The 15,172-nt window shown below is 47.1% G+C and overlaps 1 protein-coding gene across 1 annotated transcript in view; it reads left to right on the plus strand.

Moving 5' to 3' along the window:
* Positions 1–1,206: 1,206 nt before the first annotated feature.
* Positions 1,207–15,172, plus strand: part of LOC126161271 (uncharacterized) — an 89,805-nt gene continuing 75,839 nt past the window's right edge. The window contains exon 1 of the mRNA XM_049917011.1: positions 1,207–1,647. Within this exon, the coding sequence (XP_049772968.1) occupies positions 1,207–1,647 (441 nt within the window). The remainder of the gene's footprint in view (positions 1,648–15,172) is intronic.

The following is a 15,172-nucleotide window of genomic DNA, read 5'->3' on the forward strand; positions in this document are numbered from 1 at the left end:
ACTGTTGTCCCAAGGATATTGCAACAAACAGTGTATTTCTATCGCTGCTCGTTTAGTTTTTATTGCCGTTTCAAATATACCGGTCATTTTTGAACACCCTGTAAATACGTAATCATTCGCAGCTGGGAAATGTAGCATGACAATTCTGGTTTTAAGTTCGCTCCATACATGTCGTTCGGAAACGGCAGTCGCCGAGTGGCGGAACGCGGATGCCGATCCCACCGGCCTTGTCCACGGAGATGGGGGAGCGGTGCGCGTGTGCTGCTCCGCAACTTGTACCGCACAGGAGTTGCGACGAGCCACGTGCCGACAGGTCCGGCGTGTCTCGCGCGGCGCGTCCTCGTAATTACGTCGGCCGCCGCCGACTGAGAGAGATCTCGATCGCGCTGTCTGTCCGCCTCAGGAGCGGCGCCGGAGAGAGGGAAGGAGCGAGCCGGAGAGAGAGAGAGAGAGAGAGAGTGGGAGGGAGGGAGGGAGGGAGACGGAGAGAGCCAGCCGGCAGCCGGCGCGCGCCGCGAAGTGTGTCGCTCAGTAGCGCCGCGACGGTCTCAAGCTGCGCACGCGACTGCAAGACGACCTCCGCCTCCTTGAGAGTCGCCGGGCTCCGCTCCATCACTTGCTGAAAACTTCTGCCAGGACAGCGAGCTGCACAGGACTCTACGTACCTGAGGAGGCCTGCCACTTTCTTGTTTACTAGTGTCGAGAGTGAAAGCGCCGCAATAGCGGGGTGCTCTCGATAACTGGCTGAGGGGTTAGGGTGAAAAACAGAACGGAATAATAACAGGCGTCTTAGCATTAGCTTCAGTGCCATGTGACGATGTTATAAGTGTTATAGCCTAACATAGTTGACGTAACTAAGCTAACGTGGTGAAATTGTGATTGACTTACCGATGTTGTTGTAATCTGATACTTCAGACTCTCGGTGTGTTGTAAGGACACGAGACAAAAATGATGTTTTCTCAGCTTCGGATCGTAAGGCGATAGCCGGACAGTGCGACAATGACGCTGCCTGAAAAAGACATTTTCGGCAAAATGATGAACTGCGTGACACCCTCCGCCAAGTCGGGGGCGGTGACAGACAGCAATGACGCGTCCAAAGAGGGTACCCCGAAGAAGAAACCGCGGCAGCAGCTGCCGCAGCAGCACGACCAGCAGCAGCAGCAGCCGCCGAAGAAGGCGCCAGACTCGAGCCTTCTGTCGACCGACATGCTGATCGTCAAGTCGCCGCCCGACCAGAAGGGGGCGGCGCCGGCGGCGGAGGGGGACGCCGGGGGCGGGCGCTGGAGGCGGCTGGTGTGCGCGCGGGCGCGCGCCTGCTGCCGCGGCCTGGACACGCGCACGGCGCTGGTGGTGCTGGGCGCGCTGCACGTGTCGCTGGGGATGCTGATGGCGGCGGCGGGCGCGCTGGGGGCGGCGCGCGGCGCGGCCGTGGCGGCGGCGGGCGCGGCGCTGTGGGGCGGCGGCGCCGCGGGCGCGGCGGGGGCGGCGGCGCTGTGGGCCGGGCTGCGCGGGCGCGGCGCGCGCGGCGCCGCCGCCTTCCTGGCGCTCAGCCTGTGCGCGCTCGCGCTCTCCAACCTGGTGGCGGTGCTGGCCGCCGTGGGGCTCGCCAGGGACGCAGCCCGCGCCCGCGACCTGCCGGACGCCAAGGTCAGTCCGCTACCTGCTGCCCGCTGCTCCTCCTCTTTCCCAGCCTCCGGCCGCGCGCGTTGCGCAATATCGCCTCCGCTGTGCCGCGTCGCGGCTAAAGACTCACCTAATCCTGCGGAGACTGCTTCGTTTTGCGGCACAGTGGCTATTTGTGTACTAATACTCAACTCGGCCGCGTCAGTTGTTGATTTTATTTGCAATCGAGTCGAAGCCATTTATATAGAACAACTGTTCTGGGAGGGCAACCACAGCTTGCAGACATTGTGAACAACAACAAAAAACACTCGGCACTTATTTTAAACATAGCTGCGTAACAGTAACGGTTCCACGTAATTAGATTAAAAACAGCCGACCAGTTGCAAAGGATAAAGTAATCTTTACCTAGGTTTCGATAGATTTAAATCTATCTGCTTATGCGCTCTCCAACTTCCATGTACTTAATTTTATTTACCTGACAAACCCTATTCTCAGGGCTATATTTTACTTGGACTAATGGAGCTATGGAGATGTTTGTAAAAATGGCAATGACATATCACTCCATGTTAATGTAATACTGCCGCCTTCTGAAGAAGATAGATTTAAATCTATCGAAACCTAGGTAAAGATTACTTTATCCTTTGCAACTGGTCGGCTGTTTTTAATCTAATTACTCGGCACTTAATGACCATTCTACATCTACATCTACATGATTACTCTGCAATTCACATTTAAGTGCTTGGCAGACGGTTCATCGAACCACAATCATACTATCTCTCTACCATTCCACTCCCGAACAGCGCGCGGGAAAAACGAACACCTAAACCTTTCTGTTCGAGCTCTGATTTCTCTTATTTTATTTCGATGATCATTCCTACCTATGTAGGTTGTGCTCAACAAAATATTTTTCATTCGGAAGAGAAAGTTGGTGACTGAAATTTCGTAAATAGATCTCGCCGCGACGATAAACGTCTTTGCTTTAATGACTTCCATCCCAACTCGCGTATCATATCTGCCACACTCTCTCCCCTATTACGTGATAATACAAAACGAGCTGCCCTTTTTTGCACCCTTTCGATGTCCTCCGTCAATCCCACCTGGTAAGGATCCCACACCGCGCAGCAATATTCTAACAGAGGACGAACGAGTGTAGTGTAAGCTGTCTCTTTAGTGAACTTGTTGCGTCTTATAAGTGTACTGCCAACGAAACGCAACCTTTCGCTCGCCTTCCCCACAATATTATCTATGTGGTCTCTCCAACTGAAGTCGTTCGTAATTATAACACCCAGGTACTTAGTTGAATTGAAAGCCTTGAGAATTGTACTATTTATCGAGTAACGAATTCCAACCGATTTCTTTTGGAACTCATCTGGATCACCTCACACTTTTCGTTACTTAGCGTCAACTGCCACCTGCCACACCATACGGCAATCTTTTCTAAATCGCTTTGCAACTGATACTGGTCTTCGGATGACCTTACTAGACGGTAAATTACAGCATCATCTGCGAACAACCTAAGAGAACTGCTCAGATTGTCACCCAGGTCATTTATATAGATCAGGAACAGCAGAGGTCCCAGGACACTTCACTGGGGAACACCTGATATCACTTCAGTTTATACAGAACAATTGTTCTGGGAGGACAACCTTAACTTGCACATATTGTGAACAACAAAAAAAAAACACTCAGCACTTAATAACCATTAAAATTATCATTAAAATTATACTACTACTATTACTACTACGTCATCAGGCCCAGTGGACCGCACGCATCTACAAGTTTCCTCCTCCACTGTGTTCTGTCCATGGCTGCTATCCGCCATCCGTTCACATCTACTGACTCTTGGCTTAAATCTTCATGGAGTCCATCCCTACGACGCTTCTTGGGTCTCCCTGGCGGTCTCTTTCCTGTAGGTGTGAAATCCAGGAGCTTCCGAGGCCATCTGTGATCCTTCATCCGGGTCACATGTCATGCCCACTGCTTTCGTTTGCCTTTGACAGTTCCTGCTATGTTGGCCTGCTGGTATAGTTCCTCGAGCTCCTGGTTGCCTCTGATCCTCCATTCCCCTGTATCTGCATCGAGAACCGGACCGAAGATCTTCCGAAGCACTTTTCTCTCAAAAACAAGGAGCTTATGGAAGTCCTGTTTCCGGATACTCCAAGTCTCATAGCCATATAGAGCAACAGGCTGGATCAGGGTTTTTTTACAGTCGAATCTTGAACTGTCTGGAGAGATATCTGGACCGAAGCAGTTGTGCTAGGCTGTGGTAAGATCGGTTTCCTGTTTGTATTCTGCCATTGATCTCTGCTTCACATGACGAGTTCTCAGTGAAAAGTGCTCCTAGGTATTTGAATTCTTGCACTCTCTTGTAGCACTGGTCCCCAGCCAGCAGTGATTGTAGATGATCAGCGGTCTGACAATGACCACGCGTCATAACGAGGTACTCTGTCTTGGCTTCGTTTATGTTTAGCCCAAATTTGCTGGCAGCCTCCTTTAGTGCTTTGGTCATTTGCTCCAGCTCCTCTTCCGACCTAGAGAGTAAACAGATGTCGTCTGCATAGGCTAAGTATGCCAGTCTCTTTCCTTCGTTCTCTTGGAAGGTCTCGCGTACGATCTTCTCGAGAGCAAAGTTGAACAGGATAGGGGACAACCCATCTCCTTGCCTGAGTCCTGCCACAAATTCCTCAGTTACGCGATTTCCCATCTTCACCTTTGCACGTGTTTCGTTCAGACAGATCTTTATCAGATTGATGAGTTTCTCTGCTATGCCAAACTCCCTTAAACAGTTGAGCAGGCTCTTGCGATGTATGCAAACATAGGCCTTCTTAAAATCAACGAATAAAATATGCAAATCTTTACCGTATTCACCCAGTTTCTCAGTGAGCTGCCGGCGACTGAAGATGTGATCTACTGTTGACCATCCTGGCCGCAAACCTCCCTGGTATAAAAGTTATAACAATTGAAAAATTCGAGAATGATGAGGTGTTTCCAAAAGCCGCATAGTTGTACGAGGATGCTTTATTCTCAGCTACCGACTTCACGTCAATATAGACGCATCTTCAGAGTGATACTGTTTATATTTTTTTGTGGTAAGTTATCCACGGTAAGGGTCAAATGACAGTAGCGCGCTGTCATAACAAAACTGAGAACACCCAAAAGATGCCTGTCAAAACATACAAACCATGGACATCTAAATAAGCCAGGTCACATAATACCCCGTAGCAATTATTGCAGGACCGTTAGACACCAGCTTGTAAAACCAGAGCAAGCAAAACTTAAACTCCTGTGTGACGGTAGGCGCGCGGTCTAAGGCGTCTTGCCAAGGTCTGGGCGGCTGCCCCCGTCGGAGGTTAGAGTCCTCCCTCGGGTGTGGCTGTGTGTGTTGTCGTTAGCGTAAGTTAGTTTAGGTTAGGTTAAGTAGTGTGTAGGCTTAGGGACCGATGACCTCAGCAGTTTGGTCCCTTAAGAATTCGCCGGCCGCGGTGGCCGTGCGGTTCTAAGCGCTCCAGTCCGGCGCCGCGCTGCTGCTACGGTCGCAGGTTCGAATCCTGCCTCGGGCATGGATGTGTGTGATGTCCTTAGGTTAGTTAGGTTTAAGTAGTTCTAAGTTCTAGGGGACTGATGACCACAGCAGTTGAGTCCCATAGTGCTCAGAGCCATTTGAACCATTTTTGAGGTGGTCTTTGCGCCAGTGTCCCGCACTAAATTCCAAACCCCAAACCCCTCCGCTGTGTCTCGTGTGGTGAGGGTAGGTGGGACTGTTGATGGCGATTCGTCCTTCGGACGAGGACGAAAACCTCGGCGGCCCTCCGGGTACTATTCGAAAGTAGTAGGCTATGTACTGGCATCGTATTTCACCCTTTCCCTTTCCTTCATCCATAACAAGACAAACCCAACACTACAGTGTACAAACACTCATCACAGGCATCCACACGACAGAGACGCGGAAGACACTTCATAACAATTCGGAGGAAGACAACAACAAACAACCTCCTCTATGACCTTGTCTAGAATGGCGGGGCAGGATTCCTGCGTCTGCTTGCCTACGCTCGTTCCCTGACTTTGCGACTGCTTTGACTTCGATAAGCCACATCAGAGGATGCTGAGGTACAACAAGTTGTAGTAGCGCGTGTATTTCATTTCGTCACTGCCTCTGATTGCCTGAAGATGTAGCTGGTAAAGGCTCCGAAATCGACATCAGATAAAGTAAACAACACTGACGCCTTAGTGGCAGTATAGCGTGAGAATAGCTTTAGTGCTCTAAAGGAAGACACCCTCTTCTGTTGTGTTCCATTACTTGCAGTAAAAGTAGGACCAATAAGAATGCCGTTCTAGATTTATTGTATTTTTTGGTATCATATTTCAGTTTTTGCATTACACTGTCCCAATCCAATCAACCGATCATCTTCAGCTCAATACAGCCACGAACTCTTTCACGATGGATTTGTGGCACTAAATCTCCTCGCTGCACTTGTCGCGTTAATTTTCTATATACAGGGTGATTCAAAAAGAATACCACAACTTTAGGAATTTAAAACTGTGCAACGACAAAAGGCAGAGCTAAGCACTATCTGTCGGTGAATTAAGGGAGCTATAAAGTTTCATTTAGTTGTACATTTGTTCGCTTGAGGCGCTGTTGACTAGGCGTCAGCGTCAGTTGATGCTAAGATGGCGACCGCTCAACAGAAAGCTTTTTGTGTTATTGAGTACGGCAGAAGTGAATCGACGACAGTTGTTCAGCGTGCATTTCGAACGAAGTATGGTGTTAAACCTCCTGATAGGTGGTGTATTAAACGTTGGTATAAACAGTTTACAGAGAATGGGTGTTTGTGCAAAGGGAAAAGTTCTGGACGGCCGAGAACGAGTGATGAAAATGTAGCACGCATCCAGCAAGCATTTGTTCGCAGCCCAGGAAAATCGACTCGCAGAGCTAGCAGAGAGCTGAAAATTCCACAATCAACTGTATGGAGAGTCCTACGAAAAAGGTTAGTTATGAAACCTTATCGTCTGAAATTGGTTCAAGCACTGTCTGCAGCTGATAAGATTAAAAGAATCGATTTCTGTGATTTTATCCTTGCTCAAATGGAAACAGATGAATCTTTCGTTTCAAAGATTGTGTTTAGTGATGAAGCAACTTTCCACACTAACGGGAAAGTCAACCGTCGCAATGTCTGTATATGGGGCACTGAGAATCCGCGGGAAACAACTCAGTATGAACGCGACTCGCCTAAGGTGAACGTTTTCTCTGCCATTTCAGCCAATAAAGTTTTTGGTCCCTTTTTCTTCGAAGGTGCTACTGTAACTGGACTACAGTATCTGGAGATGTTAGAGAATTGGCTGTTCCCTCAGCTCGAACAAGAAGCACAACAATTCATATTTCAGCAGGATGGAGCGCCACCACATTGGCACTTATCTGTCCGTAACTACCTGAACGTCAACTACCCGAGGCGATGGATCGGCCGCCAGGCAGCTCGTGACAGAGCACTTCATCACTGGCCTCCAAGAAGCCCTGATCTTACCCCCTGCGATTTTTTCTTATGGGGGTATGTTAAGCATATGGTGTTTCGGCCACCTCTCCCAGCCACCATTGATGATTTGAAACGAGAAATAACAGCAGCTATCCAAACTGTTACGCCTGATATGCTACAGAGAGTGTGGAACGAGTTGGAGCATCGGGTTGATATTGCTCGAGTGTCTGGAGGGGGCCATATTGAACATCTCTGAACTTGTTTTTGAGTGAAAAAAAACCTTTTTAAATACTCTTTGTAATGATGTATAACAGAAGGTTATATTATGTTTCTTTCATTAAATACACATTTTTAAAGTTGTGGTATTCTTTTTGAATCACCTTGTATATCTGAAATTTCGACAATATATCACGACACAGGTATCATGCACACGTCGAGCAATTCAACGTATTGTAGTTATACTCTGAATGGTTCCTCCGAAAAGTGCTGACGGATCAAACGGCTCATCCCCTTTTGTCTGAGACGGCACTCCCTTTCTTTGTTCAATGGCTCCTATTTGAGTTAGCTGGTCGACTCAGTTACTTATATAAAAGGCCTAACTATTCTGAAATATTTACTCCAAACAAATGATGAACACCATTGGAATTTTCTTGAATAAATATTTCTAGTCTGCGCAGAGCTGCTTCTAATGGTGCTCCTCCCCTGTTTGGACTAAGTACTGCTTCCTTATCATTTACCTTTTTTTTTTTTTTTTTTTTTGCTCTAAGTAGACTGTCCACCCGACTGAAGAGGTTCTCGTAAGTCCTCCTTAACTTCAGAGCCAAGGATTCTGTCATTTGCGAATCTTAAGTGTGCTATTTGGTATCTTTACAATTTTATCGTTGTTCCGGCCTTCATTTGTAGTACGGTACATCTACGAGAAAACCTACATTGACGGTAATCTGTGGACCAGCGTTATACACTTTTTAACAAGAACTTGTCTTTCTTAATCATACACTTTTGTTACTCTGACTTTTCTTTCAGATTTAGCAGAAAAGACTGCACAGAGGCAGAAGGGCGATTACATTTTTACATCTCTCTGGGTTGGTAAACAAGTACGGGATAGAAAATCTTCAGCTGTTTTTTGACAGAAGTGTCATGCCATTCAGTTTGTTTACTTAGAACGCTCTGTATCTGCTTATTAGCCCTGGCATTCACTTCATATGTTTTAAGGAAAAATTATGAACTGAATGAACTGCTATAGCGGCTATGATACCGCACTCGTATTCAAGAGTAAAGGTGTTCAATTTCCAGTCCGATTCCATGTTGGTTTTACTCCGTTTCCCAAAATCAGTTTCTGCGAATTCTTAATGGAGTACGGTAAATAATTATCCTCAGAATTATCCATTCAGATGTTCCGAGTTTAGCCACCTCGATATCTGCGGAACGTTTAACTTCAATCCTCCAACCTACTTTTCTTTTTAAGTCATCGAGAGTGTAAACAGAGATGCTTCTCATCCTACAGATGCCGCAGCGCAACATATGAATCTGTGGGTTACACTTGTGCGCCGGAACTGATATCTGGTCGGAGTTCAGCATTACTTGGTTTTGTGTGTGTGTGTGTGTGTGTGTGTGTGTGTGTAGTGTGCGCTGAAGAGATCATCCTTGATGACTTATTCCTCTAGGATGGGATGTAAGGATAAAAAGAAAACACCTTATTTATTACAAATTCAGTTAGCCTTGGGCACTCAATGGTTCCTTTAGCCTGCTGTCTTTGGTGTTGTCTATCTCCAGTGGAGGGTGAGACGTGTCTAGGTTGTTACGGGTGACTGCTTCCTCGTGTTATGACAGATCACCTATGGGGGGGTGAAACGTTATTGACTTCGGTACTCGATACTTGTGCCATCTTGCAGGATTTACCGTTCCTACCAATCCTAATAGTCGAACTTCGTCCCTAAGGGCATCGATTTTGTCAAAACCTCGTATAGCCTTGTCACTGACCTTCCCTTGTATAGTGGTCTCGTGAAGTGCGGTGCGGATGTTGACGTTTCTTGTCCACCATGGAGCTCCTGTGATCCATTGGTAGCAAATCTTTTGCAGCGCTTGGAGTTTGTTGTAGTTGGAGACGCACGTAGTTCCCCACGAGGTGGAGCCATACAACATTGTGGGTTCCACCGTTGCCCTATACAATTGGAGTCCAGTCTTAGGGTTGAGATCCTTACTCTTCAGGAACGGAATCAATCACCTGGCCATCTTCTGGGCTGCCGTCTTCTTGTCGTCAATATGGTGCGTAAAGAGCAATTTTTTGTAAAGGTAGACACCGAGGTACTTCACTCCCGGTGACCGTGGGATAAGTTGATCAGATATTTGGAGTCTGTCGTTTAGAACTGGTTCCTCCGTTGAACATAACGGCTGCCGTCTTCGTCGGGTTGACCGTTGTCTCATTTTGCAGCGCCCAGCGTTCCATTACAGCAAGCTGCCGTTGCATCCTAGCGATTAGTTGGTCCATGTGTCGTCCAGTCGTCAGAAAGGCCCTATCGTCCGCGTCAAATCTCGCCGTAACAAGGGGAACTGTTGGGATGTCATTTATATACAGGGTGTTACAAAAAGGTACGGCCAAACTTTCAGGAAACATTCCTCACACACAAATAAAGAAAAGATGTTATGTGGACCTGTGTCCGGAAACGCTTAATTTCCATGATAGAGCTCATTTTAGTTTCGTCAGTATGTGCTGTACTTCTTCGATTCACCGCCAATTGGCCCAATTGAAGGAAGGTAATGTTGTCTTCGGTGCTTGTCTTGACATGCGACTCATTGCTCTACAGTACTAGCATCAAGCACAGCAGTACGTAGCATCAACAAAAAATGGTTCAAATGGCTCTGAGCACTATGGGACTTAACATCTGAGGTCATCAGTCCCCTAGAACTTACAACTACTTAAACCTAACCAACCTAAGGATATCACACACATCCATGCCCGAGGCAGGATTCGAACCTGCGACCGTAGCGGTCGCGCGGTTCCAAACTGAAGCGTCTAGAACCGCTCGGTCACACCGTCCGGCAGCATCAACAGGTTAGTGTACATCACGAACGTGGTTTTGCAGTCAGTGCAATGTTTACAAATGCGAAGTTGGCAGATGCCCATTTGATGTATGGATTAGTACGGGGCAATAGCCGTGGCGCGGTACGTTTGTATCGAGACAGATTTCCAGAACGAAGGTGTCCCGACAGGAAGACGTTCGAAGCAATTGATCGGCGTCTTAGGGAGCACGGAACATTCCAGCCTATGACTCGTGACTGGGGTAAACCTAGAACGACGAGGACATATGCAATGGACGAGGCAATTCTTCGTGCAGTTGACGATAACCCTAATGTCAGCGTCAGAGAAGTTGCTGCTGTACAAGGTAACGTTGACCACGTCACTGTATGGAGAGTGCTACGGGAGAACCAGTTGTTTCCGTACCACGTACAGCGTGTGCAGGCACTATCAGCAGCTGATTGGCTGCCACGGGTACACTTCTGCGAATGGTTCACCCAACAATGTGTCAATCCTCATTTAAGTGCAAATGTTCTCTTTACGGATGAGGCTTCATTCCAACGTGATAAAATTGTAAATTTTCACAATCAACATGTGTGGGTTGACGAGAATCAGCACGCAACTGTGCAATCACGTCATCAACACAGATTTTCTGTGAACGTTTGGGCAGGCATTGTTGGTGATGTCTTGATTGGGCCCCATGTTCTTCCACCTACGCTCAATGGAGCACGTTATCATAATTTCATACGGGATACTCTACCTGTGCTGCTAGAAGATGTGCCTTTACAAGTACGGCACAACATGTGGTTCATGCACGATGGAGCTCCTGCACATTTCAGTCGAAGTGTTCGTACGCTTCTCAACAACAGATTCGGTGACCGATGGATTGATAGAGGCGGACCAATTCCATGGCCTCCACGCTCTCCTGACCTCAACCCTCTTGACTTTCATTTATAGGGGCATTTGGAAGCTCTTTTCTACGCAACCCCGGTACCAAATGTAGAGACTCTTCGTGCTCGTATTGTGGACGGCTGTGGTACAATACGCCATTCTCCAGGGCTGCATCAGCTCATCAGAAATTCCATGCGACGGAGGGTGGATGCATGTATCCTCGCTAACGGAGGACATTTTGAACATTTCCTGTAACAAAGTGTTTGAAGTCGCGCTGGTACGTTCTGTTGCTGTGCGTTTCCATTCCATGATTAATGTGATTTGAAGAGAAGTAATAAAATGAGCTCTTAACATGGAATGTAAGCGTTTCCGGACACATGTCCACATAACATATTTTTTTCTTTGTGTGTGAGGAATGTTTCCTGGAAGTTTGGCCGTACCTTTTTCTAACACCGTGTATAAGTTGAAAAGCACAGGTGAAATGACAGAGCCCTGCGGAATTCCTGCGAAGATCAGTTTCATTTCGGAGTTGTTATCTGTTGTGGACTGGCAAGACAGCCAATCCACTAGGAGGAAGCCGAAAGGCACGCGTTTAAGCTCACGCAGGCTGGCGTGAGGTCTGGAACAGGACACGGAATGAGACTAGTAAAAAACGTACGTAGCTTCTGGAATACTTAACTTTAATCCATAATTGGTGAACATCGCTCTTGACGGTACATGTTTTACAGCATCAGTAGTAAGTGATAATGGCGCCTTGCTAGGTCGTAGCAAATGACGTAGCTGAAGGCTATGCTAACTATCGTCTCGGCAAATGAGAGCATAGTTTGTCAGTGAACCATCGCTAGCAAAGTCAGCTGTACAACTGGGGCGAGTGCTTCGACCATAAATACAATAGACTGGCCCTGACGTCATTTTCGTGGCTCCAACATCTCTGCGCTAAAGTCACGTGAATGTTGGCAAAACATGGTTGTTTCGTGTTGCGCTTATGGCTGTACTCAGCGTTTTGTCGGGGGAAATGGCATTACATTTCACGTGTGTTTCTATGATAATGCAGATGCGTTTATTGAAATCTGCTGAAGTGACTTTTATATGTTTTTTACACTTGAAATAGAGTATCACGTAAATTAAAGCGTTGAAAGTGATGCCTGTAAAGTCAGACTCATATTACATTTTGGAAAGTCTCTGTGATAATTCGGTTACAGAAGTAAGTATAAGTGTTTCTCGTTCCTACTCATAGGTTCCCTAAGGATGAAAACCGAAGACAGCTTTGGATACAGGTCCTGAAACGGAAAAACTTTAAGCCATCTGCACCTGGGCGCCTATCTGTATATACAAGTGAGATTATAATAAGGTAAGAGCACCTATAGTCGACACATGAAGAGCATTTTTTTCTACCTTCTAATACTATTAAATAAATGTAGGTCCCAAAATTATTTTTTTAAACTGATAGTTTAAACTTTTGTAAAAATAGTAGGAACTGAACCTTTGAAGTGCACCTAAAATTGATGCTCTAAAATGGACCTGCTTCTAAAATAGACAATTTTGGCACCTATAGTTGACATAATTCCCATATCCCATTTTCTTTTATGAGTGACTAGAGCTCAAAACGAGGCGAATCCAATATTTAAAGTTTTGACACGAGCCCACTCTTATTGTTTAAAAGAATTTTAACGACGTTTTACTTTAACTTACTTTAGTTTATAGTAATTTAGTCCCGCTGCCCACCAGAGGGTCCTTCGATACATTTTTTAGATTTTATAAATGGTACTGTGAACAAATCCAGGTCAAATGTAGTTCTGACATAATTTTTCGCAAATAAAAAAGTAATTTTTGTTGGAAGCGTTTGGCAGTCAATTGAGAAATGTGGGTAAAATACGATACAAACACAGGATGACAGACCGCTCATTTGAAATCCCGCCACGTTTTGCCAACAGTCACGTGGTTTATGTTGAAGCCACACCAGCCCTATAGCTTCTGCACAGCAAGGACAGTCTACTAGTATCTATGGTCGAAGGGCGAGTGCTAGGAAGACTCTCTGGACCTGCCGTGTGGAGGCGCTCGGTCTGCAATCACTGACAGTGGTGACACGCGGGTCCGACGTATACTAACGGACCGCGATTTAAAGGCTACCACCTAGCAAGTGTGGTGTCTGGCGGTGACACCACATTATCGTCCACTCGGACATAAGGTTTCCTGTCCTGCAGAAAGTTGTCGATGAGTCCAATGTAACAATTCGCAATAGGGATAGTGCGATGTAGTTGCATTACTTGGTGCTGGAACCGCGAGCGTCTCATCCTGTCAGGGGCATCCAGAGGCCGCGGCGGCAGGTAGAGCGACGGCAGCGCGCCGCTGTGGAGTGAACCAGAAGGTGCGCCGGAGCCGCGTCTGCGTCCTTCCGCCGCGGCAGACGCCGACTGCGGCCGTAGAAAGTTGCGCGGCGGCTTTCCACACGACCACCGGCCGGCTGCTTATCGCCGAGACGCGAACGGACTCATCGATTTCTATGGCTCTCTTCGAATCGACTCACTGCCGCCGGTACGCAAAGGCGCGAGTTGAGTATCCGTAAACTCGTACGTGGTGTGGACAAAAGTACAGGGCTATTACAAATGATTGAAGCGATTTCATAAATTCACTGTAGCTCCATTCATTGACATATGGTCACGACACACTACAGATACGTAGAAAAACTCATAAAGTTTCGTTCGGCTGAAGCCGCACTTCAGGTTTCTGCCGCCAGAGTGCTCGAGAGCGCAGTGAGACAAAATGGCGACAGGAGCCGAGAAAGCGTATGTCGTGCTTGAAATGCACTCACATCAGTCAGTCATAACAGTGCAACGACACTTCAGGACGATATTCAACAAAGATCCACCAACTACTAACTCCATTCGGCGGTGGTATGCGCAGTTTAAAGCTTCTGGATGCCTCTGTAAGGGGAAATCAACGGGTCGGCCTGCAGTGAGCGAAGAAACGGTTGAACGCGTGCGGGCAAGTTTCACGCGTAGCCCGCGGAAGTCGACGAATAAAGCAAGCAGGGAGCTAAACGTACCACAGCCGACGGTTTGGAAAACCTTACGGAAAAGGCATTTCTTAAACAGGAGATTGGAAAACCGATGGATCGGTCGTGGTGGAGATCATTCATGTCATGGCCTCCACGCTCTCCCGACTTAACCCCATGCGATTTCTTTGTGTGGGGTTATGTGAAAGATTCAGTGTTTAAACCTCCTCTACCAAGAAACGTGCCAGAACTGCGAGCTCGCATCAACGATGCTTTCGGGCTCATTGATGGGGACATGCTGCGCCGAGTGTGGGAGGAACTTGATTATCGGCTTGATGTCTGCCGAATCACTAAAGGGGCACATATCGAACATTTGTGAATGCCTAAAAAAACTTTTTGAGTTTTTGTATGTGTGTGCAAAGCATTGTGAAAATATCTCAAATAATAAAGTTATTGTAGAGCTGTGAAATCGCTTCAATCATTTGTAATAACCCTGTATGTAAACACCACAAAACACAACTATTACCTGTAAACTGAAGGTGGAGTGCGGAGAAAGGAAAGAGAAGGGATTACTGATATCAGCTGTATCGTGATATTTCGCGGAATCAGCGGCGACGGGTGAAAGTGTGTGCCGGACTGGGATTCGAACCCGAGTTTATCTGCTAATTAGACAGGTGCGCTAACCACTGGACCACTCGGGACGCAGTCTTTATCGCAACTGCGCAGAATGTCTTGGCACGCCTGTCGGCTGATCCACGTCCCCACACAGTGCCACCTATCCGCAGGTCCACCATGGAGCTCCTGTGATCCATTGGTAGCAAATGTTTTGCAGCGCTTGGAGTTTGTTGTAGTTGGAGACGCACGTAGTTCCCCACGAGGTGGAGCCATACAACATTGTGCATCCCCACTGAAGATGTTTGTTCCGTTGCCCATCTAGACGAAACGGTTACGAGGGTCACTCCAAAAGAAATGCACACTATTTTTTTTAATCCATCTTTTACCCTGCATGTTTTGAAAGTTTTACAGTGTGTAGATACATCCTCCAGGAACAATATTTTCATTTCTCCACATAATTTCCATCCCTATAAACTGCCCTACTCCATCTTAGAATCAGCGCCTGTATACTCACATGGTAAAATTCTGCAGCAACTTGTTGGAGCCACAGTTTAGCAGCGTGCA

The sequence above is a fragment of the Schistocerca cancellata genome, chromosome 2 (assembly GCF_023864275.1).
Source record: "Schistocerca cancellata isolate TAMUIC-IGC-003103 chromosome 2, iqSchCanc2.1, whole genome shotgun sequence".
In the NCBI taxonomy this organism is placed as follows: Eukaryota; Metazoa; Arthropoda; class Insecta; order Orthoptera; family Acrididae; genus Schistocerca; species Schistocerca cancellata.